General features: G+C 52.8%; 2 protein-coding genes and 1 long non-coding RNA gene across 6 annotated transcripts in view; 2 read left to right on the plus strand and 1 right to left on the minus strand.

Moving 5' to 3' along the window:
• MRFAP1L2 (Morf4 family associated protein 1 like 2) lies at positions 1-7,762 on the plus strand. Of its 2 annotated transcripts, none has more exons than XM_077874945.1 (2): positions 1-602; positions 4,959-7,762. In XM_077874945.1, the coding sequence occupies exon 1, from the start codon at positions 204-206 to the stop codon at positions 585-587; it is 384 nt and encodes a 127-aa protein (XP_077731071.1). In that variant the 5' UTR covers positions 1-203; the 3' UTR covers positions 588-602; positions 4,959-7,762. The 2 variants fall into 2 exon arrangements, with proteins under 2 accessions (XP_077731071.1, XP_077731069.1); XM_077874943.1 differs by lacking the exon at positions 4,959-7,762 and adding an exon at positions 1,357-2,085 and having other exon boundaries at positions 5-602.
• The window catches only part of LOC144299414 (uncharacterized), a 26,773-nt gene continuing 1,572 nt past the window's right edge, over positions 1,520-26,720 (minus strand). Inside the window, exons 2-5 of one of the 3 annotated variants that reach the window (XR_013366163.1) lie at positions 8,330-8,635; positions 7,816-7,940; positions 6,557-7,642; positions 1,520-5,992 (exon numbers count right to left, since the gene is read on the minus strand). This is a non-coding gene — a long non-coding RNA (uncharacterized LOC144299414). The remainder of the gene's footprint in view (positions 5,993-6,556; positions 7,643-7,815; positions 7,941-8,329; positions 8,636-26,720) is intronic. The other 2 variants (XR_013366161.1, XR_013366162.1) reach the window with 2 other exon arrangements.
• Positions 14,110-16,633, plus strand: S100P (S100 calcium binding protein P). The gene is made up of 2 exons (XM_077874946.1): positions 14,110-14,362; positions 16,420-16,633. Exons 1-2 carry the CDS (start codon positions 14,225-14,227, stop codon positions 16,567-16,569), a joined length of 288 nt encoding a protein of 95 aa, XP_077731072.1. The 5' UTR covers positions 14,110-14,224; the 3' UTR covers positions 16,570-16,633.

Genomic DNA, 26,720 nt, shown 5'->3' on the forward strand with positions numbered 1-26,720 from the left:
CCGTAAACGGGACGCACGTGAGCGCAGCGCTGGCAGACGGCAGGGGCCCCATTTTGGACGCCGTCTCTGCTGCGAAAACTCGGCGCAACCTGTTGCTCCACACGGCGAGCTCGGCCCCCTACCCGACGCTCGCCGCCAGCCGCTCGGCCTCTCGGGGCCCGTGAGCCGGCCGCCGGGGCGGGGACGGGGGCGGGGGCGGCGCGATGCGGCCCGCGGACGCGGACGAGCGGCGGGGGCCGGAGCAGCCCTGCGGCCGGCCCCCGAGCCCCCCGAGCCCCCCGAGCCCCGAGCGCGCCGCCGCCCGCCGGGACGTCGCCGCCCTCCAGCGCGAGCACGTGCGCGCGCACCTGCGGGCCCGCCGGAAGTTGCTGGAGGTCGCGAGCCTGCTGGACGAGCTCCAGAGCGAGGTGGACGCCTCGGCCGAGGGCGTGCTGGGGCCCGGCCGCCGCGCGGGCGGCGAGGCGGAGGAGCGGGTGCTGAGGCTGTGCGAGAAGGCGGAGCGGAAGGCCGCCGAGGCCGCGCTGATGGGGCGGAGGATCGTGGAGCTGCACCGGCAGATCGACAGCTGCGGCTGCGGCTGCGCCTGACGGACGCGGGGGCGGGTACGTGCGGGGCGCCGGGGGCGGCTGGCTGGACCCGGGCTCGTGCAGCCCCGCCGCGGAGCGCCCCGCCGGGCGGATAGACGCGGGGTCTCGCTTTTACGTTGGGAATTAGCCGCGAGGCGTTTGGTGTGTTGTGAACCGTAGAGACCGCCGCGGGGAACGTCTGCAGAAGGTGGGCCAGCCCCCTCCGCCGGGTGGAAGCAAGCCCGGGAGGCGAGCTGGAGGAGCGCGAATGCAAGTGCAGGACAGGACTTTTCTTGGTGTGATGAGGTCGGAGCGTTTCCCACGACCCGAGAGCAGGCGGTAGCATTCTGCACAGTTGGTTGGGTTTGTTTGACCCCAGGATACGAGTTCTAGAATTTAGGTTGTGATGATGATGATGAATTGCCCCACTTGTACTCCAGATTATCCGCTGATGGACTCCGTTCAGCTGGTAAAGAGGACTGACCGGAGAGGCTTCATGAAACCAAGAGTCTTTCACTTTCTCTACGATGTTTTCACACGTTGAATACTAAGTCTCTAGTATTATTCTGGGAAGAGGATTTCAGTGTTGTGTATGCGGATATGATTATGATTATCAGGTGTATTGAGTTTCGAGAAGACAGCTTCTAGGTAAATACTGTTACCTAAGGGAATAGGCCTAGATTGTAGGCTGCTCTGACTTTGTCTTTTTAAAGTTCCGACGTATACTCTTGTGCTCTGCTTTTTTTTTTTTTTTTTTTAATGCTTCCTGGAATTTGGGGACCCATGAAAGAGACTTGAGGTCAGACTTCTGCAAGAGAGAAGACCCTGCTTGGCTGCAGCTGCTGAAGCAAGAGCCCAGACCGGTCAAGGATGCAGATGCTGCTGCTTTGGATCAGATTGAGAAGCCCCGGGGGCTGTTGGGCATGGAGATGGATGGCATCCGCATTTTGGGATTCTGCAGTCTCTCGTATCAGAGGAGGAGAGCTGTGGTTTTTTTCTTTTCTTTTCTTTTTTTCTGTTTGCTTGTTTTTTGGTTTTTTGGTTTTTGCTTTTTTGTTTTTTCAGAAATGTAATTTTTCTGTGGCATGTTAACTGGTGCACATCATGTAACCTGTCTGGTGAGTAACCTAGAATAGGGGATGAATTCTAGGTACTGTGTGTATTGGCTGACTTCAGGGTAAACCATTTTGATATAATCATGCATTTTAGGAGCTTCTCTGCCACAACTGCATGTGACATCTACATGACCTGGAGGGCTTGGGTAGAAGAGCATGGAGCTACCAATGGTGGGCCCCAAATTGATAGCAGGTAGCATCTTCCAGGCTTAGGTGGTACCCAGCTTGGGTCCTCAGAGCACACCCCAAAGGGGTTGAGAGCAGAGCTCTAGCTTCTTACTATAAAGTTCATTTGCCTAGAAAAGAAGCGCTGAAAGCCAGTTTTTAGAACCTTTGTGCAAATAACCAAAGCCATTGACTTGGCCAGGAAAAGGTGAGATAAATAAATCGTTTTCAGAATGAAAGTTTCCCTTTGGTTGTCATTATTGTCAAATGGGTGTCCGGTGCTTCCTATTTTGGAATGTGCTCAAAAGCCTGTAGGCCAGGGGAAGGTTCTATCTGTGGGGACTGTAACAGGACAGAAAAGGCAGAGCAGGAAGGGGCCTCTGGAAAGCATTTGGTCTGACCTCTGCCTCCAGGAGGCTGAAGTTCATTCAGTCCCTTAATGTTCACTGTGACCGGGTGCCACTCCAGACTCTGCTGGATGCTAGGAGTTTCTAGGAGGGGTGGTCCCATGGGTTAAGACAGCTCTGTAAACAGAATCAATACAGTGCCCCCATTGGTTGTATTTATATATCCCACATAAATTGAGTACCAACAGGTGCTGGGGGTGCATCAGTGAACAAAGTGCTTATACGCTTGGATTTGACGTTTGTAAGCTTAGGACAGTGCCTCATTGTGCTAAGGCAGGAAAAAAGTCATATATATCCAATAGTGGTAAGTTCTTAAAAAGAGAGAAGCGGGTATTGGGGAGGGAGGTGTTGCTGTTTGATATAGGGTGGTCAAGTGACATACCTGATACGGTGATGTTTGAGCAAGGATGGGTGTGTGTAATATACACAAGGATATCTAAGGAAAAAATGTTCTGTGCTCTCTGTGGGTGGGACAAACAGGGTAGAGAGCTGAGGAATAGCAGGAGACACAAGTGGTTTGGGAGAAAGTGGCAAATGGTGAGGTCAGAAGGGACAATCGTTCTGACTGCAGGTGACACGGAAATGAAGCTTTAAGCAGAGGAGTGGTGGGACCTGACCAGGAATGAGGAGGTTCACTGGCTGCTGGATTAAGAATTGAAGTTGAGGGCGGAGTGAGGAGCAGACAGCTGGGAGTCCTGGGGCAGGGTGGTCCCTGCAGGCACCGGTGGGTGCATGGTGTTCTGAAGGCATTGCTGAGAGATGATGTGGATGTGTAAGGATCCAGCTGTGTCCCGAGGTTCACGGCCTGAGCACCTGTTGAGGGTAGCCATGTCATCTGTTGAACTGGGGCAGTTTTTTTTTTTTTTTTTCTAAATTTTTATTTATTTATGATAGTCACACACACAGAGAGAGAGAGAGAGAGAGGCAGAGACACAGGCAGAGGGAGAAGCAGGCTCCATGCACCGGGAGCCCGACGTGGGATTCGATCCCGGGTCTCCAGGATCGCGCCCTGGGCCAAAGGCAGGCGCCAAACCGCTGCGCCACCCAGGGATCCCCTGGGGCAGTTTTGAAAGTGAAAGGTGGCCCTAGTAATGATATGGTTTGTGGTCCCAGGCCTGCTGCAGGTGGCCCAGGAGATGTTGTACCCTGTGTTTTTACTGTGGTGGGAGCGCTGAAGAGGGAGTCCACTGAGCATTGGGGGTGTGAGAAAGCTCTTCAGACCCAGTGCCTCCTGGTCTGGACCCAGAACTGTGAGCTCAGCCCTGAACAGCACCCCAGGCACAGGGAACAAGTGTTCTGGAACCCACCCTGGGAGCCTGTCAGTAGGTAGAAATGTGACATGATAGAGGAGGGTTGTGGGGTTTTGCAGGGAGCGGGAGGTAGGAGGCATGCTTGTAGCCATCTGCGTGTGACTTGGAAGAGTTTAAACTTGATCCTGTGTTTCCCTGCTTCTCCACCTGGGGTCTTCGTGCTCTGGGCTGCACCTGGATGTGCTCTCAGTTCTTCATACCAGGAGATATACTGGTATATTCTGAATAGTCAAATGTTTTTGAATGTGTGACAAGAAAAAAATATATTTTTAAGTTTTTGAAATGACCTACCACTCGCTAAAAAAAGTCTCAACAGTTGGGGCTGCTTCTGGCTCTGTACCGAGCCCCTAAAGCAGCACTGTTCAAATGTAAAGTGCCTCTGAAACTCCGGGGTCATTTCAAAATGCAGCTTCTAGTCCTGTAAAGGACCTAATGTCATGTATTTCTTACAAGCGCCCACATGATGCCTGTGCTGGTCAAGGTACCACGATTCAAGTAGGACAGGCCTCTGAGGTAGTGGTGGTTAGCTGGAAAGGCTTGAGCAGGTCAACAACACTGTGGTTTAGGAAACTCGCGTGTGGTTGTGGAAGGTGGACGAGGCAAGGCCTGTGAGGCGAGGGTAGAGATCCCACCTCCATGATTGTGCAGGGGAGAACAGAGGACCTGGCCTACCTCCCTGCCTCTGCTTCATTTGGTTGCTCATGATGTTTGTCACCGTTGGAATTGCAACAGCCAATGGCCTGTGGGACCAGCCCCCCAAGTCTGGAGTCCTTTATTAGAAGGACAACTGTATGTTGTGCTCTGGCTTAACCAATTAATGATGCCAGGAGCACCGTGGGTGCAGCTGCACAGAACTGGGATTGCTGGGGCTGAGGACTGCACACCCCTTCCATAGGAGCCGCAGTTTCTGAGGCCCCTGTCCTGGCTGTCCCCGCAGGCTGGACCATGGGTGACAGCAGCAGTGTCAAATGGAGAGGGGTAGTGGTGAAAATGGGGGGTGGATTCTTGGGAGTCCCCAGTTTTTGAATGTGAGGTCTTTGTTAAGGCAAACATCCTTTTATTTACATCTTAAAATCCATTTCCCTTTCTAACTGGCAGTGGTTAGTATTATCTTTGCTTGCATCAAACTCCTGAGGAATAAAGTCAGTCTCTGGGATGCAAATGGGGTGGAACAGATCCAATTCTAAAATCACTCAAGGACCCGAAAGTGTCCCATCTGTGCTGTCGGCCCACAGCCATGTTCCTACAGCTCCTGTCCAGGGGCAGGCAGCACATTGGACGTCTGGAATGAGAAAACAAAAGTCTATTAGAAGCTACTTGGGGTTTGGTACTGAACATACACATTATCTAATTTTCAGAAATTTGAGAGGTCATTTTATTGTCCTCCTTGTTCAGGTGAGGATGCAGGGGCTGCAAAACCCCCAGGAACTCGCTCTGGAGGAGGAGCTGGCTCTGTGACTCTGGGCCACCAGAAGATGATGGTTTTGCACTCTCTTCTCTGAGCTTCCTTGGGGCTTGACGTTCCATTTGTCTCCAGTTCATGTCAAGTAAACCACTCAGCCAGTGGACAATTTCAGTGCTGGCCCTCGAGGCAGAGCTTTGAAGACAGGTGTGTCCGGCCTCTTCCTAGGCTTTGGGAATTTAAGGAGAGGCCCAGCTACCCTGGGACTTTCACGTGAGTCCTGCATTAGGACTAAGTCTGTTTAGACAGCAGACAGTGGCTGGGTTCCAGACAGGCCCTGAGACACATTCCCCAGCTGCAAAAGGTACTGAGCAGATGAAATCCACCTTTGGTACTCCCGCATGGTCATCTGGTGACACCCATGATGCAGTTCCTGGGCAGTCAGAGGCATCCTGAGGGGTCGGGGTATATGGTCTGATCACTCAGTGTCCCATGAGTCCCACACTCTAACCCACATGGATTGAACTGCATGGTACGCCCTGTGACTCCGAGAAGGTCAGAGAAGTTCCTTAATGTGCTCCCGTAGAATATGCCTGCCTGACGAAGCAGTCCTCTGTCATGCTCGAGCCGTCAGCTGGAGCAGGCTTGTTGGACTCTCCAATGACCGGCTGTCCATTTTCCCCTTGGTATTCTCCCTTAGTAACTTTCTGGCATCTGTCTGAGAATTCAGTTATCCCTTAAACCAAATCCCAAGTCAGGACCACAGACTGCAAAGGACAAGATGGGCAGACTTCTGTAGTTTCCCACCTCTGACCTTCAGTTTCTGCAGTTTCCCACCTCTAGCTCCTGGTTGTTAGGCTGCTTCACTGCTCCAGCCAGGTAGGCTGTTCTGCTGTTCCCTAGCCATGACAAGCACGTGCTGGCCCCAGGGCCTTTGCCCATGTTGATGCTTCTGACTGGGGCACTCCGTTACCTAAAAGGAGTAAAGATGGTGAGGGAGAATGGGGAGCACTTTGAAGGAGTTCTGCTGTGGAGGAAAACAGAGGAATGAGGTGAGTGGGGAGTAGTTCGAGCGAGGGTTTCTTCTTTGATGTGTGACACGGGGAAGGCACCTGCTGATGGGACCACCCTGGTGCATAGTGGTCCCTAACCCCCTGGCTCTCCATGCCTCTCTCCTGCCCTCCAGCCTCTGATTTAGTTAGCATAAACTTCCCTGCAGTTCTCTCTTAAGCCACCAGAGGTGCATCAGCACTGATCTTCTATTTCTAGAACATTGCCTTGGGGAGCACTCAACTGCAGCCCACATGCCCCTTCCCCAGCAGCCTCCCCGCTTCCCCCTGAGAATCCTGACCTCCACGGTGCTGGAGACCTCCTGCCCTATCTGATAGGGCATCTGACTTCTGATACACCCTGCCCTATCTCACCGACCCCTCCTGAAGCAATCTACTTGATTCTGAAGTTGTGCTGGGTGAGAATGGGTTTATGAGCCGTGATCCAGAGGCCTACCGCCCCCCAGGTTTCCTGGGAAGGTGACCTGAAGAGTCCACACAAGATGGCAAGGGTGTGGCTTTCTGGTGGAACAGCCACTCACCTGGTGATGCCGGCGAGCTCACCACCGCTCTGCTACCCCCAGCCCCTGGGCAGCCCTCTCCTGACAGTCCAGAGGCCTCATCTTTCAGGAGGCTCAGGCTTGACCTGCCCTGCCCCAAATGCTACCCAGCAGGTGCCTTGGGCTGGTGAGATGTGCAGGCTGGTCAGCCCTGTAACCAACAGAGGTCGCTGCAGAGCATATCTGTGTAGAGGGTGTCAACAGATCCCTTCTGTTCCTTCTGCCCACAGAAGCTTAGGGTAGCGTTCGGTTTCAGCTGTGCTTGGCAGACCATGAGGTCTCACAGCTGCTCAGCCTCAGTCCACTCACACATTCACCCAGTGGCAGGTTAACAGAGGAAAGACGGATGATTAGAAAAAGCGTTGAATGTGAAAGGCCAAGGCATTTGTGGCTGGAGCACCAGGGTGGAGGATGGCAAGTGTGGGAAGAAGGAAACGGTTGGTCTGTTTAGATCCGGACAGCCGTGTGCCTGGGGAAACGTTAGCTGGCTTTCCTCACCCAGGCATGGGGAGTTTCACAAACATGTCGTGGCTTGCAGAATCTGACCGGATGCTGGCCCTCACCATGACCATGACCCCTTCAGTCTTGGCTTCGGATACCTCCATCCCTGTCCTGGCACCACCAGGACCTTTCCCTTGGTTGGGCTCCCTATCCCAGTCATATTGACCTTCCAAGCCACTGCTGGGGCAGTGCTGTGGATCCAGTGTCATTGGAAAGGAGGCCCTGGGGGAGGCTGGAAGGATGGGTGGAGACCCGGGAGGCTAAGAGGATCAAGCCACTGAGCACTTGCTGGGAGGGGCTAGGTGGAAATACAAGGTGCAGATCAAGGCCAACGATGGAGGGTGGTGCTTATGAGCCTAAAAATGGTGTCACTGAATGCCTCGTGCGATGCTGGTTCCTAGAAGCTGGGGGTACATGGACATTTTTCTGGAAGGAATCACAAGCAACTGTTAGTGCTTCCCTTGGAATGGGAAACTGGGGGCCTGGGGAAGGCAAGCTTCTCAGTCTTGATGTGTGCCTTCTAGTCTTGCTGGGTTTTCTAAGCCTGCTCAGGAGCACTGTATTTACCTGTTAATGTCAACAAAAGTTAGCTGAGTAGGGTCCACTATCTTTTTTGGTTGCATTTTACACTTCCCTATATTTAAAACACAGTCCTAAAATTATAAAATAAAAATTTTAAAGACTAAAGGTCAAATGTTAACAGTCTTAAAAACATCCAGCCCTGTGGCCTGTGGTCTTACCTGTGAGTCTCGGAAGGAAGCCTGGGGAGCCCTGGCTCCTGGTGGCAGCAGTTTCAAGTCCACAGTTGCCATGTGCTGGCTGGGGACCTCTGTGAGCCCAGTTCTCTCTGGACTCAAAATGAAATCTAACAAAATAGAAACAAAATGAATCTAAAATGTGCCCATCGCAATCGTGGCCACTGAGGGGAATGGGTTGTGGACTCACTTTCATTGTGTCTCCACAACACCCTGCAAGGCTGGTGCCAGCATGACCATGCATGCGGGTGAGGACTGGGTGCAGGGGTGGAGGTGCTGCAGCCTCCAGACCAGCCTCTCCCTCCCTGTGCTACCCTGCCCACCATCCTCCCTTGAGGAGGAGCCCCTACTTCAGGCAGGGCAGGGGCTGCTGACGAATCTGAGATTGGGGAGTCAGCGGCCCGGCCTCTCCTCAGGCTGGCAGGGCTACCCCCACAGGGTCAGATTGTCTAGTTTCCAAGTTAGGAATAGAAAGCAGAGACTTAAGGAATTGGCTCACACAACTGTGGGGATGTGGCAAGTCCAAAATCACAGAGTAGGCCAGTGACGAGATTGGAATAAGCACTAATGTCACAGTCTCAAGTCCGCATTCTGCAGGCTACCCAGAAACAAGCAGGGTGTCTGTCATAGTCTTGAGTAGACTTCCTCTCTCTCCTGGAAACCTTGGTCTTTTCTCTGGAGGATGTCAATTGTTGGGGTGAAGCCCACCTGCAGAATGGTGGGTCCTCTGCCTCACTGAGTCCAGTAAGCAATGTCTTCACGGCAACATCTAGACATGTAGAACCACACAGCTGGGCCCTGTAGACTAGCCAAACAGACAACATTAACCATTGTGGCTGTTGGCGGGCAGCCTGTGGGTGGGATGCTGTCCCTCTCCACTACAACCCTTGGGGTGATGCTTCATCTTCTCTCGAGGAGAGAACTGGGCTCACAGAGGTCCCCAGCCAGCACATGGCAGGGGCAGACTCAGACCCAGCCCTGTCTTTTGGGGGCCTCAGAGAACTCGGCATGGACCTCGACGCGGCCCTGGTGGATCTAGGAAGTACAGTGTGGGGACAGGCGGCAGGGAAGACCCCCTATGATTCTGCTTAAGACAGAGACCTGGGGCAGGGTGGGGGGGGATTCATGCTAATGTCAGGAGGATCTCATGAGAGAGCCATCTGAAGGGCATTAACACATTATAGGGTCATAGGGTCAGCCAGGCCTGGGTTTGAACACACAGAAACGTGTCCTGAGCGCCCTTTGTCTTGGCCAGCCTGGACTTTTATTCTTATCATCCCAAACTGTCCTGGGTTTTCTGATACCCATCACTTGCAAGTCTTGACTCGCAGAAGAAAACAGCAGTTTCCTGAGGTGTGGCTCTGGAGGAGGCCAGAGGTGAGCCCTATGTGCTCTGGGCTGGAGGCTGTGGGGCTCCAGCCCTCCTGAGATGGCAAAGAGGGTGGGCTTTTTCTCTCCATCAAAGCCCTTTGGCAGCATTTAACTGAGGCAGGAGCTGGAGTTAAGGGGCTGTGTGGTGGGAAACCCCAAGGATTTCAGGCTGTCTCCAGAAGGTAGGAGAGCAGCAGGAAGTCTCCCTCTGAGGCCCCACAAAGGAGCCACCCTGCTGACACTGTGATTTTGGACTCGCAGGCCTGTGAGAGAAGCAATTTTTGCTGTTCTCAGCACCTAGTTTGTGGGCATCAGCCCTGGGAACGGAGCCTGTTGGGAGTGCTCTCAATCACAAACCCCAAGAATCCACATGGTGGCATCACAGCTGCTACTGCTCCGGGTGTCACGTCCAGACCTCAGAAGGCTCCAAAGGGGGGTGGGGGGGGGGTGGCAGGTGGAGTCCTTTTGCTTTCTAGACTGAAGAAGGATTTGCAGGCGGCTGCGCCGGGGCCCAGGGCTCATTGCCCCCTTCCCCGGGAGCCATGTGCCTAGGCTTGAGACCAGGCCCCTGCCCCCGCGGCTCTGTGGTTTGACACCCCTGACACTCAGCTTGTCCTCGAGAAACTCATTTTCTCAGCTCCCCCCACCTCCTCCCTCAGCAAATATTTGTCTGATACATTACCGTGGATAAAAACGGTTTGATACCAGGGCTGTTTGTGCAGTGAAACTGGAGAGGAGCCTAGGCTGGCTCACCCACATCATTGCCATGAGCCACGGTTTCCCCATCTGCAAAGGATGGATCAGAGGGTGAGGCCCCTCCACTTCCTTCTCTCTTCACCCTGTTGAGGCCTCTCCCAGTTCCCCGATGTGCTTTGGGCAGGGGCTGTGGGACTCCCCAACTGGCATCCCTGGAGGGCTCCTTACTCTACAGCTTCCTTGCTGGCCTCCCTGCCTCCAGCCTCATCCTCCTCATCCGAATCTCATACCAGCTGCTGAGTTAGCCTAAAAGGTAAATCCTACCAGATCTCTTTCAGCTGAAAACCCTCCAAGACCCTGAGTCTCTAGCTGTGTGGCCAGCTGGCAAGCTTTGAACCAGCACAGCCCCCTGAAACTGCAGCTCTAGGGCAGCGGGGCCCTGAAGCCAGCATTTAAAGTCACTGAGGAGCTCTGCTGTGCTGCAAGGGCTAGGAGCCCCAGGCCTCTGGGACAGGGCCCCAGCGAGGCCTGCCTGCAGGGCCTTTCCTGCTCCATGTCCTATTCCCTCCACAGCTCTCCAAAGCGGCAGTTCTTCGTGTCTCTGCTCTCTGCTGCATTCGCCATCAGTCCCATCCCATCCCCACGGGGCTGGCTCTTGCACACCAGCGTCCCGCTGTGGGCTTCCCATCATTGTCTAGGTGCTGCCTGGGCTAGGGCCTCCTTGCCTGTGCGCTCCCACCTCCCTGTTGTGGGCCTCTGCCACCCAGGCACTCCAGAGGCCAGGGTGTGCACCCCCCGCAGCCGGGAGTAGTGGCGGTGGGGAGGGAGGGCTGGGGGACTCAGAACTTGCACCAACATGGTTTGGGGCCTGTGCTGACCTGGGGCCACACACGAGGGGCCTTCGGTCATGTTTGCTGAGCACAAACATCCTTCTCAGGGGGACCTGGACTCCAGAGTCAAGTTCACGGTTCTGGGGTTTCCCGGGGCAGGTCCTCCCCACACATGCCTTTCCCCAGAGCTCCTGGACCCACAGAGCCATTTCCTCAGAAGTAGGGCAACATCCTGGGCTTCTGGAGAGTGGGCAGCCTTCTGTCTCAGGGTAGGGCCTCCCTGGTGACAATCCCCTGGGCCCCTCTGTCTTTCTCGGTGGTTCCTCTTTGCCCCGCGTAAAAGCTCGTAATTCCACTTCTTCATCTGGCCTCTGGTGCTGGATATGGGAGGGCCAGCAAGCAGAGGTCTGGCCCTATGGTTATGGGGAGCATAAAGTGGACTGGGCCGGGGGGGGGGGGGCGGCGGTCTGTGCCAATGCAGGAGCACTTTTCTCTCCCAGCTCACCCTGCTCAGAAGAGCCATGCTGGTCCCTTCCCAGTAAGCTGGGGGCTGGACCTGTGGAGACACAGTCTCCCAGATCTGTGACCCCAGTCTGCTTCCTTGCTGACCCTGGAGGCCCCCCAGAATCGCCATCTATAAAAGAGGGCCTGGCACCAGTGATCTTGGGGCACCCAGGCCCAGGGTGGGAAGAAAAATCACCCCGCAATGGTCAGGGACAGAAAGGTGTTTCTGCATGATGCAATTCACAGTTGCTAGGGAAGAAACGAGCTTTCCAGGGTGCCTGGGTGGCTCAGTTGTCTGCCTTTGGCTCAGGTCATGATGGGGGGGGGTGTCCTGGGATCTAGCCCCCCCCTCAGGCTCCCAGCTCAGCAGGGAGTCTGCTTCTCCCTCTGCCCTTCCCCCTGCTCACACACTCTTTCAAATGAATAAACAAACTAGCTTTCCAGATGAATGCAGTGTAAAAAAACAAAATTCAACTCTGTACATTTGAAGACTTAATTAGCTTTGTTAAGCGATTCAGGAACCAGATGGCCCCCCAAGTAGCAAGTAGATGGGAGCTCCCAGGGGTAGTACAAAATGGAAGGTTTGTATAGAAGAGGGAGAAGGTCATTTTAAGGAGAAGGTCGTTTATTACAATCCAGTAAAACCCTTGTCCTGAGACCCTTCAGATGCATGTCGGTGGGTCATACGCTTGGGCGATGATTGCCAACATGGATCTTGGGGGGTAGAGATGAAGGAAGTTTCTAAAAGAATTTTGTATGTCCCAGTAGACTGACAGGATCCTGGGCCTGGGCTAGGCTTGCCTTTTGCCCTCAGTATCAACATCGAGGCACCTGAGCTCCTGGAGGAATGTCACTCGACCTGTTTCAACTTCTCAGTGGGCTGTAGGTAGTTTTTCTTTGTAACAGCAGTTTCTGTTAAACGTTTAAGAGTGAAGAGCTGGTCTGGGAAGTTAGCCGCGTCCCGTCGTGTCACCACCATGCATCTCCTATTGAGGGGAGCGAGCTGCTTAGTGACCTTCATCCCTGCATTTCTTCCACCTGTGTTCACTCTACCAGTGATAATCTAACCACTTTTTTTTTTTTAATGCCTACAAAGATCTCCACCAAGAGAGGTCTTTGAGTGACCTTGCCTTGACTTTTGCAATGATTTTGAATACAAAATGTTGGAAAAAAACCACACACTCATCACTAAAATGTTCTAGGGTGGGGGAGAAGCATCCTGTTTCAGCAGGGAAGGTGACTGTGCTTTGAGAAGGCCAGGGAGGACCAGCGCTCCGCAGGTGCTGCACTGGCACCCCGCGCCCCGGCTCCAGGGAAGCCCTGTCCTAGAGAGCACAGGCCGGCACCTCCTGGGCCCCTCCTGGCCCCACGCCGGGCCCCTTTCTGTGCCAGGTCTTCAGCCAAGAGGGTCTGGCAGCCTCTCCCGTTCGTCAGGCTGCTTGGTGCCCGCTCTGTGATCCTGCCTTGTCCTTGGGCCCAATCTGTCTCCCACTTGCCTCACCACCGCGGCTGTAGCAAGAGTCAGGAAGTCCCCTCCCCATCCTGACGCCTGACCCAAGTTCCTCATCCCTGCTCAGACGGGTAAGCCCTGGCCTGCCTGCGGCCAGAATCCCCCCAACCTGTCTGCCTCCTCAGTAATCTCCCACTCTGTGACCCCCCACTGACTCTGCTCCTGGGCATCCCTGCCAGCTCTGCTGTGGGTGGGCGCTGAGCCAGTGTCCCCAGTGTTGGGATAGTCATGAGCCCTGTTGCAACAGCCCTGAACACTTACTTCCCTTTCACCAACTGTCCCCACAAGGCCTCTGACACCCTTTTGTGGTGCTGCCGAGGCTCCAGGCCTCAGGATTCCCTCTGGAGGCTCCCCCTAGCTCCCTCCATCTGCTGGGGACCCGGAGTCTCATCCTAAGAGGGACTTGCCCAGCACAGCAGAGTGGGCTGACCATATCTGCTCCCAAATGACCACCTACGGGGCCACGCTGAGCCTCCCCTGCAGGAGACCTGGGAAAGGCAACGTGTCCAAACGAGAAAGGACTGGTGGAAGACGGGCTGCTCCCCACCAGTGCCAGGCTGGGGCTGAGCCCGCTGCATGGAAATGGCTTCATCTCCCTTCCACCGACCTCCAAGCTCTGTCCAGGGGCTCCCTCTGCCAGGCCCTGCAGGCATCTCCAGCAACAGCCCCGTGACCTATGCCACCTCTGGGGAGCGAGGGAGGGGCAACTCTGTGCTCCCAGAGTCCTGGCTTGGTCACAACCTGGCACCGTCCATCAGGAAACAGAGACAGCCTTCAGGTCTGGAAATCACACGGCCCCCCAAGCCCCCCGCCCCCAGCATGGCACAGGGAGATAGTAAGAACAGGCAGGGGTTTCTGAGGAGCCTGGCAGGGCAGGCCAGGGTGGCCCTTCACCTGCTTGGGGGGCTAGCAGTGTCTGCTGTGGGTTTGGGGAGCGGGACTGAGGCACCTGTCCTCTGCGTGCTCCGTGGGGTGTTCTGCACAGCACTGCAGGAGCAAAATCCTGCTCTTTCTGCCATTTCCTCAGGCGGCCTTCCTCATGCTGGGCCCCTGAGTGCCAGGCCCGCCTCCGCCACTGCATGGGGCCAGATGTAACCGGATAGGACTGCTCCATCCATTCCTTGCTCATTTAACAAATGCTCGCCAGGCACACCCCTCCTCCACAGACCCCCTTGTCCCCTGACCCTTGCTCAGTAAATCAGTGATGAATGACCCCAAGACACACGGAAGCACAGGGAAATATGGGTGCCCTGAGGTGCAGGCTGGGGGGAGGCTTCGGACAGGAAGTCTCTGTGATGCATTTCTTCAGAAGTGAGCAATGCAGAACGGGGAGGGGCAGGGCAGGGTTTGCTGCTTGGTCCAGCCCGCTGGTCGCACCCTCTGTCAATAGAGGCTGGCCTTTATAAAGCTCCAGAAAGCCTCTGGGGAACGTTTCCTCCGTCACACCAGCTCCCAGGGGGAAGGTGGGTCCACATCCAGCACCATGACCGAACTGGAGACCGCCATGGGCATGATCATTAGCGTCTTCGCCCGGTACGCAGGGGTGGAGGGCAGCAAGCAAAGCCTGACCAAGGGGGAGCTGAAGGTGCTCATGGAGAAGGAGCTCCCAGGCTTCTTGCAGGTGAGGGCCCACGGAGAGGGTCAGGGAGGACAGTGGGAGCACTGACCTGGTGGGGGCACGTGGGGAGGGCAGGGAGGACAGTGGGCCGGAGGGCAGGGAAGGCCCAAAGGGCTGCATGGCTGAACTGCCCTCCACCAGGGCTAGAGCCTCTGGAAGGAGGAGCCCCCCCACCCCAGGAATGGATCGGCTGCCCTGGGGGAGAGCCAGGAGCAGGTGTGGCTCCTGGGTCAGTCCTTGAAACCTGGAGTTGGAGCAGCAGTTCACTTGCTGCCAGAGTGGGGGGGAGCCCAGGGGGAGAGGGTGCCAGCCTGAACTGGGCTGCAGGACTGGGGGGGATCCAGGACCCACGGTGAGGTTGGGTGTGCTGGCCCCTCACAGCTGCACCCCTCTGAGGCTGCTGGCCACAACCACTCCTGCTGTCCTGTCTGCTCTGGCCGTCCTCCCAGCATTCCCGGGCCTGGTGTTAGTGGGGCTGACGGGGGTACAGACGCGAGGAGGTCCCACCCTGGCACTTTTCTGCCCAAGGGAGGCCTCCTCCGGGGACCTCAAAAAAGAGGCCCCGCCCTCCTCTGCCTCCTCCCTTCCTGCTCCCGCTCCTCCTTTCCCCACTATGCTCCTCTCTGTTCTTCACCCTCCAGCTGCTCTCCTGTCCCCTCCTCCCTCACTTCCTCCCCTTCCATCCTCCCCTCCTCTCCCTTTCCCCTTGCTCACCATCCATCTCTTCCTCTCTGACCGGGAGCTCTCAGCTCCAGCTTCCCTTCTTTCCCACTTCTCCCCTTGCCCTCCTGGCTCCCCTGGAACCCACCAAACCCCACTTAACTGCCCTCTAATGGGTCTACCCTGAGCTGATTCTTAAAAATGGAAGCCTAAAAGTTTCAGTCTTCAATTCAAACACAGTCTTTCAATATGTAAGGGCAGTGAGGATACAGTTCTTTAAATGAAGTTTGTTTTTGTCTACTATAAATACGTGTTTCTGGTAGAAAATGTAAAAATACAGAAATGTGGAGGCAAGAAATCCCCACCCAACACACTCTCCCTCTCTCAGCCTTTTCCCTTTGCAGGAGCTGAAAGCTGATGTGTGTCAAACTCTAGAGATGCAGTTTAATTTCTTTTTGAACTTAGAGCAGAGTCTCAAACTCCAGTGCTCACAGAAGGCCCCTGCCCGGGGTGGGGGTGGGGGACTGGGCGTGGGGACAGATGCTCTGATAAACTGCCAAGTTTGAGTCTAACCCGTGGGGATTTTAAACCAAAAGTTTGGGGATTGCAGGAGGGGCAGAGGCAAGTGGCTTGGGAACACAATTTGAGAACCAGTGGTTAAGGGGGGGATCCTAACGAAGGAACTTGGCAAGAGCAGGGGCTCAGGGCTGCCGTCTCCGGGGTCCAGCTGACACGGAAGCCCAGCCTGGGGTGCAGTCAGAGCTGCCATACTGGGGGGGGCGGGGAGCTGTTGGCTACAAACCTCAGGAGCCCCAGTGGGTGGCTGTGGGGCACTGGGCCAGGGACACCCCTGCACAGGGTGGTCCTTGGTGAGGCCGCACACTGGGGCAGACTCCCGTAGACTGCCTAGAGCCTTGGCATGCACACGCACACACACACACCCTGCCCACCACTGCCCCCCCACCGGGGTACCCGGGGAGGGGGAACTCTGTAGCCCCAACTTTCCCTGCCACCCCCCCACACACCACAGTGCCCAGGGGCTCTGCAGCCCCAGATTTCCCTGTGTCCGGGCTGGCCCTGAGGATCAGAGGCTCACTGCCTAGGAGGGTGTAGAGCACAGGCCCCCATGTGATCTGGTGAGGTGACGCGGCAAAGCTGGTGGGTACCCCCTCTACAGCATATCAAAACAGGCCAAAGGACACCCTCTCCCCAACTGGCCAGTGAGACACACGCTGCCTCCTGAGCTGCATGACGCAGTTCTGACCGGCCCTAGATCCAAGGGTGGGTCCCAGCAGCTCGCAACTGCCCAGAGCCCCGGGACTCGGGCCTCAGTGCCCCCAACGCCCTCACCCCCATCCCACCCTGCCAGCAGTGGCGCTGACCCCGGCCTCTGTCTCTAGACTAAAAGGGACAGGGACTCCGTGGACAAACTGCTCAAGGACCTGGATGCCAACGGGGATGCCGAAGTGGACTTCAGCGAGTTCATCGTGTTTGTGGCCACGCTCACGGCCGCCTGCCACCAGTACTTCGAGCGGGCGGGGCTCCCCTGATGCCCTGCAGGCTGGCTTCCAGAACCCTCTGGGCCAGCATCAGTAAAATACTTGTGAAAAGCTCCCCGTCTGGTGGAAATGGATTATTTCCTGACCCCTTCAGCGCCCCCACCCCCAACACAATGAGTCCGTGGATTTGTCACTTCGTGCTCCTGCCCAGGGGGGAGATGAAGAGGGTAGGATGCGGGTCAGTGGGTAGGGGGCTACCTCCGGACTGCCCCCCGTGCTCCAGCAGACCGAGGCCCCGCTCCTGCTTCTGCGGGTGGGTCAGCACCCTGAGGGTGCCACCCTGTGCTGGACCCTCAGAAGCCCAGGGGACAGCGGGACAGCCACTCCTCAAACCTCGGAAGCCCGGGGGACAGCAGGCCAGCCACTCCTCAAACCCCCACCCCTCTGTTTCTCCAAATGCATTTTCAAGTCGCAGCTTTTTAACGCACTGATACTAGGTTTGGAGGTTTCGGTTTTTGCCACAAAGGCTGTAAAACACAGTAACAGAGAAGAACTGAATGACAGGAGGGGTGCCTGGGTGGCTAAGTCGGTTGAGTCTGACCTCTGCTGGGGTTATGATCCCAGGGTGGTGAGATCAGTCATGGGAGGGGCTCCCCACTGCACAGGGAGTCTGCTTGTCCCTCCCCCTGTCCCCTCTCCCCTATTCGTGCTCCCGCCAATGCACTCGCTGTCTAATAAAATCTTGAAAGAAAAAAGAAATGTATGACCCGTGAGGATTACAGTCCCTGCTGAACTCTGGCCCTCACGTGTTTTTCTAGCTGCCTGCCACCACGTTTGCAGCATGGGACACTGCCTTTAGAAAGAAAGGACGCCGGGTGGCGCAGCGGTTTAGCGCCTGCCTTCGGCCCAGGGTATGATCCTGGAGACCTGGGATGGTGGAGCCTGCTTCTCCCTCTGCCTGTGTCTCTGCCTCTCTCTCTCTGTCTCTCATGAATAAATAAGTAAAATCTTAAAAAAAAAAAAAAAAAATAGAAAGGACGTTTAAAAACACGCCCCAGGTGAGGTCGAGGTCGTGGGTGTAAGGCTGGTAACCGGACCTGGTTTTGAGGCGCCCATCACCTTTGCAATACCAGCAGCAGAGGTCTCCCCTCGGCTTTGAAGTCATTCCCACCAGAGCAGAACCCCCGGCCGCACCCCCGGCCGTGCTGGGGCAGCCCTGGGAGGCGGCACAGGCCCTGGGTAAGCGGCCAGCAGGCGCCCTGACCCCAGCCCAGAGGTCCTGATGCCCCAGGGCTGCGACCCCCCCAGATTCCGGGACATACGAGACCACAGCGCTTAAGCCACATTTAGCCAGTATCAGCCCCAGAACCACCCTGTGGTGCATACTTGTCCTTCGTTCTGTCTGTTCCACATCTGCACCCCTCATTGCTTACGCACCTTGGGCCACAAGTCTGTCTAACCGGTCTGGTTGAAAATACCAGATTCCTGCAACAAGTGTTGTCACATGACCTGGAACCCACCAATCGGAGTCACCCGTGCCTAGTCTGACAAGAGCTAGTGATGCTAAGGGAGGGTTCAAGGAACCAGGTCTACTCAGGCAGGGTAGAGGCAAGGTGTTGGGGCAGAAGCGGGCATGATGAACTGAACCGTCCTGAGCTCAGAGGCAAGGCAAAGTTCCTCTCCGTCCAGTTCTGCAGTGTGGGCTGTTCCTGGAAGCGGCACCCTGAACCTCTTCCTGAGCCCTGGAAACTGCCTTACCTGTCCCGGGTCAGCTTCTGTGCCCCTAGGAACCCTGACCGATTTCGTCCATAAAGCTCTCAAATTCGTTATTTGAAGGCAAAGAATGTGCAACAGCAATAGTTACTGTAATAGTTAATAATTTTAATAACTATTCCATATATAATAACACATTACCATATATAATAACAGTAGTGACTTTATTAGTAATTCTTAACCAAAAGGAAAAAAGGCAGACTTTTAAAAGGATGAATCTGGGGCAGCCCAGGTGGCTCAGCGGTTTAGCACCGCCTTCAGCCCAGGGCCTGGTCCTGGAGACCTGGGATTGAGTCCCGTGTCCGGCTCCCTGCATGGGGCCTGCTTTTTCCTCTGCCTCTGGGTCTCTGCCTCTGTGTGTCTCTCATGAATAAATAAATAAAATCTTAAAAAAAAAGAAAGAAAATGTGGAAAATTAAAAAAAAAAAAAAAAAGGATGAATCTAGAAAGAACTTCCTGACAAATTCAGAAACATTGCTGGCTTACAGACCTGGTTGCCTTCTGCTGTTCACGATAAATACTGAGTAAAAGATAGAGACTGGTGGCTACATTTCAGAGACAACATTGAGCTTTTATTTATTTATTTTTTTTTTTAAATTTATGATAGAGAGAGAGAGAGAGAGAGGCAGAGAGACAGGCAGAGAAGCAGGCTCCATGCACCGGGAGCCCGACGTGGGATTCGATCCCGGGTCTCCAGGATCGCGCCCTGAGCCAAAGGCAGGCGCCAAACCGCTGCGCCACCCAGGGATCCCAACATTGAGCTTTTAAAAAGGTCTTGGGACACCTGGGTGGCTCAGTCAGTTGAGCATCTTACTCTTGGTTTCAGCTCAGGTTGTGATCTCAGGGTCATGAGATCAAGCCCCATGTCAGGCTCAGCACAGAATCTGCTTAAGATTCTCTCTCCCTCTGACCCTCCACCCTATGCTCACTCACACTGTCTCTCAAATGAATAAATATTTTTGGTTTATTTTATTTTATTTTACTCATTCATGAGAGATACAGAGAGAGAGAGAGAGAAACAGAGAACACAGGCAGAGGGAGAAGCAGGCTCCATGCAGGGAGCCGGATGTGGGACTCGATCCCGGGACTCCAGGATCAGGCCCTGGGCCGAAGGTGGTGCTAAACTGCTGAGCCACCCAGGGATCCCCCTGAATAAGTATTTTTAAAAAATAAAAAGGTCTTTAGCGTTCTTTTATTAATCACTTTAGAAATGTTCTAAATTTGGAAACTTATGGAAATCACAAGCTTACAGAAGTTAGAGTACAAAGAATTTAATTTTTCAGAAGGATCTGAGAATAAGCTGCTGACATGATCCATCAGCCCGAGTACTTGAGTACGACTGTCCCCCACAAGGCACTCTCCTACAGAATCACAGTGCAGCCACTGAGATCAGGAAATGCACATGGACACACGACCACCAGCCCATCTCAAGACCCCATTCAAGTTTTGCCAATTGTTCTAACAGCATCTTTTATAAAGCAAAGGATCACGTTTATAGCAAACACGCCTCACTGCTGCATTTAGTTCTCATGTCTGTTTGGTCTTCTTCAATCAGGAACAGTTCCCCAGTTTCACAGACCTTCGTGACCTTGACACTTTCGATGATTACAGGCTGTTATTTTGTAGAGTTTCCTTCCATTTGAGTTTATCTGATGTTTCCTCATGACTCAGGTCTGAGTTGGCAAGAAGTGATTCTTAAGCACTATCACTGTTACCACCACTGTCTGTTCTGATGACCACACTGCATCCCGTTTGGCAGCGGGGCCCATTCAAGCTGCGCTCTGTGTTCTGACCTATCCCAACCTTGTCTGAACACCCCTTGCTTTCTGTCACAGCAAGGTATCTGGATACATCTTATGCTCTCCCTGCCCTGGCTCTAGAACTGACCATTTCTCCAAGCACTTCTAGTTCCTTTTAGTGGAAAAGTAGTATTTAGAAGGGAAGATGATGGGGCGCCTGGGTGGTGCATTCTGTTAAGCATCTTGGCTTACAGATGCTTGGTGCACTCATGGTCTTGGCTCATGTGGTGAGGTCAGGGTCCATCAGGCTCCGCACTCAGCAGGGATTCTGTCTGGGATTCATTCCCTCTGTGTCCCCCGTCCCTCCCTTCTGTGTACATGTGAGTGCTCTCTCTCTCTCTAAAATAAAATAGGGCACCTGCGTGGCTCAGATGGTTGTGTGTCTGACTTCAGCTCAGGTCATGATCCCATGGTCCTGGGACTGAGCTCTGCATCAGACTCCCTGCTTAGCGAGGAGTCCACTTCTCCCTCTGCCCCTCCGCTGCTTGTGCTCTCCCAAATAAATAAAATCTTTAAAAAATAATAAATAAAAATTAAATTAAATTAAAAAGCCAAGATCAGAGAGCCAGGTATGCTCATTACTACTGGGGTGTCACTGCTTCCTGCTGCTTCCAATAGGCAGAATGTGAGAATATTTGTGTGTACATTAATTCGTATACACACATTATGGTTCTACATCGTTGTATAATATATACACAGAACCAAAAGTTCACTCAGATACCTCTAACTTCAATCCAATATCACGGAGTTCATTCTGGCATTCTTTTCTCATATTTCTCTCCCACTGCTGGCACCCCTTTTCCTGCATGGAAAACTTTTCCCTGATAAGCCTCTGATCCCTGTGCCAGTCTGACCCTGAATGCACACCCTCTCACCCCTTGGGCTGAGTCACATCACAGGTCTGGCCTCCTCTCTGGATGCCCTCCTTACCCCCTTCAGGCTCTGACAAGCTGCACGGAGTTGTCCCCATGTGTGGCTGCTCCCCTCACCCCACTTGGGCTCTGACCCCTGATCACCTTGGGGACTCCTAACCCTGCCTGGGTTTTCATTTCCCAGGTTGGGTTTCCCTCCCTCCAGCCACACTCCATAGATGTCTTCACCCTGCTTGGAGGGCTCTGACCCCTATGCCAGGCTGCCCCTCTGTAGGGATGTCCTCTCCACCCTGCCCAGGCTGAGCCCTGACCTGGGCCACTGTGGCTCCCTATTCCTCACCAAGACATCTACATCGGGCTGTTTGAGTGTGTAGTCTGCCCTCATTTGGTGATTTTATATTTACAAACTTGCCCACTCAGTAAAATATATTTGTAGCCCCAAAATCAATACTCGTGGAGCTTTCCTGGTCACTCACTGACATGTACAGCTGAGGGAGAATGACGTGGAACCCTGCCTTCTTGTTTCTGCTCACCTCGTACAAGTGTCTTTCTCACAGTCTGCATTTGGGAAGTGGAGGGGTTGTTGGTGACTTCAGTTTGAAATGGGCTCCAAGCCTAAGTGCTGAAGTTCTTCCCAGCATTTCTAACCACAAAAATAGTGAAGTGCCTTACAGAGAAAACACGTGTGTTAGATAAGATTCCATGAAGCGTGGGTTACAGTGCTGTTGGCTGGGAGTTCAACATTAATGAATCAAAAATATGCTAAATAAGGTATCTTCAAACACAAACACACATAAAACTAGGTTATTTTTTTTAAAGATTCAATTTATTTATTCATGAGAGACAGAGAGACAGAGAGAGAGAGAGAGGCAGAGACACAGGCAGAGGGAGAAGCAGGCTCCATGCAGGGAGCCCGATACGGGACTCAATCCCAGGACTCCAGGATCACACCCTGGGGATGAAGGCAGATGCTCAACCGCTGAGCCACCCTGACATCCCAAAACTAGATTATGTATTGTTCGGTTGATGACAATGTGGCCAGACCTTGACAGAAACCTAAGCCTGTTCATCCCTTAGAGGCAGTGATCCATATTTGCTAACTCAGTGCTCATGGTGTCTTTATCACAAATGACAAGCACCGACTGTCTTCACAGACATGCACACAACTCTAAGAATTGCATCCAACTGGCAAAACTGCAGCCCTGCACATACCGAGTACCTACATTCTCTGTGCCCTCACGCAGGGAGTGGAGTGTGAAGACCCCACACCCTGAAGCTGCAGAGGCTGTGTCCAGACAGCAGACATTGACAGAAGGAGGAGTTAGAGTCTGTAAGAGGTAAGAGGAAGGCTAGTCACAAGGAAGATGAACATCTTAAATGTGAACATTTGAGGACGAGGGAGAGGGAGAGGGCTCACTTCTGGGTAGTGACAGAGGAAAACCAGAGTGAGCCCACGCTGAGGGATGGAGAAATCCTTGTACATATGAGAAATATATATGGGGCGCCTGGGTGGACTCTTGGTTTCTGCTCAGGTCATGATCTCAGGGTCGTGAGATCACGCCCCACGTTGAGCCCCGAGTCAGGCTCCACACTCAATGCAGAATCCTAGAATTTCTCTCTCCCTCTGACCCTCCCACCAGCCCCTTCCTGCAGCATATTCCTTCTCGCAAATAAATAAATAGGAAAAAACAAAAACAAAAACAGAAAGAAAGAACTAATACATATTTCGAATGAATGAATGTCTTTAGCACTCATCTCTAGGTAACATGCTACCAATTTCTCCTGCTTACCATTATCTCCAGCATTAGAATGAAGTTCCAGGGGCAGAACTTTTGGAATGTCCGTTCACAGCCCCCAATGCCTAGAACAGTGTCTGATACATAGTAGGAGGTAAATAATACCGATAAGTAAAGACTTGTGCAGCAAAATGAATTTTGGAAATGGTTATAAGCAGGGACTCAACGTAGCCCAATCTGCTGCTAACTGTGAAGGAGAGGGACTGGCAATAAAACAAGCAGGGAGGCCAGTTAGGAGAGCACTGTGCTAGTGGTCTAGGGCAACTGGAGGGAGGTGGGGGAACCTAAGGTACAATCTGGCAAAGAATCGATGTGTGTCAGTGATAGTGAGGAAGCGGGAAGAGATTGCTGAGGAGGAAGGAGGAATCAAGGACACTGGTTTCTGGCTGAGAAACTTTGGTTTGAATTATTTGCCCTGGTAAGCAGACACAATATTTTTTAAAGATTTATTTTTTAAAAATTATTTATTTATTCACACACAGAGAGGCAGAGACACAGGCAGAGAGAAAAGCAGGATCCATGCAGGGAGCCTGATGCAGGACTTGATCCCAGGACCCCAGGATCATGAGCTGAGCCAAAGGCAGACACTCAACCACTGAGCCACCCAGGTGCCCTTTTTAAAAGACTTATATATTTATTTTTGAGAGAGAGAGAGAGAAAGAGCGAGCAAGGAAGCACACAAGAGCATACAAATGAGAGGGAGAGGGAGACAAGCAGACTCCGTGCTCAGCATGAAGTCCAACTCAGGGCTGGATCCCATGACTGAGAGATCATGATCTGAGCTGAAACCAAGAGTCAAGTCAAGAGTCAGATGCTCAATCAACCAAGCCATCCAAGTGCCCCACAATTAAATTTACATACCAAATTGGTACACATTCATTCAATGAGCATTGAGTACAACCATATGGCCAATCAAGCATTGGTCTTTGTGCTAGGAATTTAGCAGTAAACAAAATTCCTGTCTTCAAGGGACTGACATTCTATAGGGAGAGGTCAGGCAATACACAAATTAATCATCATGTGGCAGGTAGTGAGAAGAAAAATAAAGGAGCATAGAGAGTAACAGGGATGGCTGTGTTGTTTTTAAAGAGGGAACATGGGGGCCTCTCCGGTAAGACAACCTGTAAGCAAGAAACTTGAAAGGTGGCCTAGTGAGCTACGTGGATAGTGGATAATCACCTGTTCTCAGAAGAAACAGAACTCTGAGAAGTACCGCAACAAAACATGAGTGAAGATTCAGGCATCACAAGCCAGCTGCTGCAAGTGGTGGCTGGAGAATTTCCCAAGCTTTCTGGAAGAGAACACAGAATTTCAGACTCCAGAGCAAAGAGTTTGGGCACGACAGGCTCGTCCATGACAAATGATTTCAGAGCTGCTGACAGAAGGCAATTCAAATTTTCTAGCTGACTTAGAAGTTGTTTGAATTCCACGGACATGCAATCCAATTAGGGGAAAATTTATGAGTTAAAATAGGAAATCCACACAAAGCCCTGTATGCCTCTATGTTACTCTGCATCACAAGCATGAATGAAGACCACCAGCCTGTCACTATAGTGCTCTGCATTACAGCCAAGGGTTTAAAATGATTCGGAAGACTTAGGGCTCTGACCATGAAGGAGGCTTAGCATCAAGACCTAGGATAATGAAGAGATGAAATGTACTCCAATGAAGAAATATAATCTGTGGTCAGTTAATCAAGAGGAAACATGCATACACTGTGTACATCTATATACCACACACACACAAGTGCAGCAAGTTTTTCACCCTCAACGCATCTATTTCTAAGGGGCGCCTAGAGGGGCACTGGGGGGCTCAGCAATTGAGTCTGCCTTCAGCTCAGGGCATGATCCTGGGGTCCTGGGATTGAGTCCTGCATTGGGCTCCACATAGGGAGCCTGCTTCTCCCTCTGCCTGTGTCTCTGCCTCTCTCTCTCTCTCTCTCTCTCTCTTTTTCTCTCTCGAATAAATAAATAAAATCTTTGAATGAATGAATGAATGAATGAATGAATGAATGAATGAGACGCCTAGGTGGCTCAGTGCGTAGTGTCTGGTCTTTGGTTCAGATCATGATCCCAGGGTCCTGCGATCGAGTCTCGCATCAGGCTCCCTGGCCACAGGAGTCTGCTCCTCCCTCTACCCCTGACCCCACTCATTCTCTCTCCCCCCCTTTCTCTCTCACACAGATAAATAAAATCTTAAAAAAAAAAAAATCAGTGACACAACTTATAACTAAATTTCCTGAGTCAAGGTCCATAATATCCCAAAGAGGTGCTTCTTCAGCCAACTCCTGGAATTAAGAGATCATGGAGCAACTAACCTGCAATGCACATCAACAGGCCCCTATGAACCCCCCCAGGGCTGCAGGTCAATTGTTCTTGAGCTTCTAATGCCCCCACTGGCTTCTACTCTCAGAAGTTGTACTGCGCATTCTAGGGCAAGTTCCAGTCCCTTCCACATAGTGCTGAGTCCCTCCTCCTGCTCCCACATCCCTGGCCTCGGCTGGAAAGAAAGCACGTTATGCCCCCTGAGAGACTAAACACACTTTCTAGCATGATGAGGGGCAGGGGCTGGGACCAGGCATCTCTGCTGAGAGCCGAGTGTTTTGTCATATTATCCCCACGGCAGCTGCCATGAGCAATTCTCTCACAGTTCCAGGCTCACAGAGAACCCAAACTTCAAGCAACTTGGTCCCACATGTGGATGGGCAGCAGCACTGAAAGGAGCGTGTCCATTTCAAAGGAAATTTATTAACCCACACAGGGGCCTTGGTCATCTGAACGTCACCTTTTAAAAAAAGGTTTTTGGGACATCTGCGTGGCTCAGTGGTTGAGCGTCTGCCTTTGGCTCAGGGTGTGGTCCCAGGGTCCTGGGATGGAGTCCCACATTGGGCTCCCTGCATGGAATCTGCTTCTCCCTCTGCCTGTGCCTCTGCCTCTGTGTGTCTCTCATGAATAAATAAAAAAATGAATAAATAAAATCATTTTTTTAAATGTGTTTTATAGATCTTTGTTTTGCAAGGCGAATGAGCACTTAATTTATCACATGTCTGACTTCAATCTCAAATCTTGGTCAGGTCTATCCTGATAAACTAGAAGGGACTTTATGGGTCCTGGTGATGCCTCTTCCTCTCTCCAGTGTCCCCAGGCTACTTGTAGATGGTCTGTTTGATTTGATACTCGAAACCCTTGTTAACTGAGGGCATTCCGACAGTGAAGCGTATCCCATCATTCTCTATTCCAACTTTTTTTTTAAAGATTATATTTATTCATTCATTAGAGACACACACACACACACAGAGAGAGAGAGAGAGAGAGAGAGAGAGAGAGAGGCAGAGACACAGGCAGAGGGAGAAGCAGGCTCCATGCAGGGAGCCCGATGTGGGACTCGACCCCGGGGACTCCAGGATCACGCCCTGGGCTGAAGGCAGGCGCTAAACCATTGAGCCACCCAGGGATCCCTCTATTCCAACTTTTATTTGGGGCCAGCGATGTTGTCTAAATAAACTCACCTGACGGGTGATACCACATACACCAGACGATATGCCACAAGACATAGCTCTATTCCTGTGTCTCACAGGAATCAAAGTTCCAAAATACACACCCAAACATCTTCCAACTGCCTCCCAGTTTTTCCCAGTGCTCCCCAAAGCAGTCTCACCCCAACACTGGGCACCAGCCACACCCAAGCAGTGCCTTCCAGGCACCTCCACAGGTAGAAGATTCTGGCCCCACATCTACAGATGTCCCAAAGTTCCAGACGACAATCAGGTCACATAGCACCAGCAAAACACAATGTTGGCCACGCCCAACATTTTGAACACAGCAAAGTAACAAGAACGAACGTGGCCACTGAAACAACTCTGCATTAAGCCCCATTTCCATTATGAGAGTATTTCCCATACAGTTATTCTTCAGGAATCAAATACACTGGACGATCTAAACCCACATCAGGGTCACCAGCTG

This window comes from Canis aureus, chromosome 2 (assembly GCF_053574225.1).
Source record: "Canis aureus isolate CA01 chromosome 2, VMU_Caureus_v.1.0, whole genome shotgun sequence".
Lineage (NCBI taxonomy): Eukaryota > Metazoa > Chordata > Mammalia > Carnivora > Canidae > Canis > Canis aureus.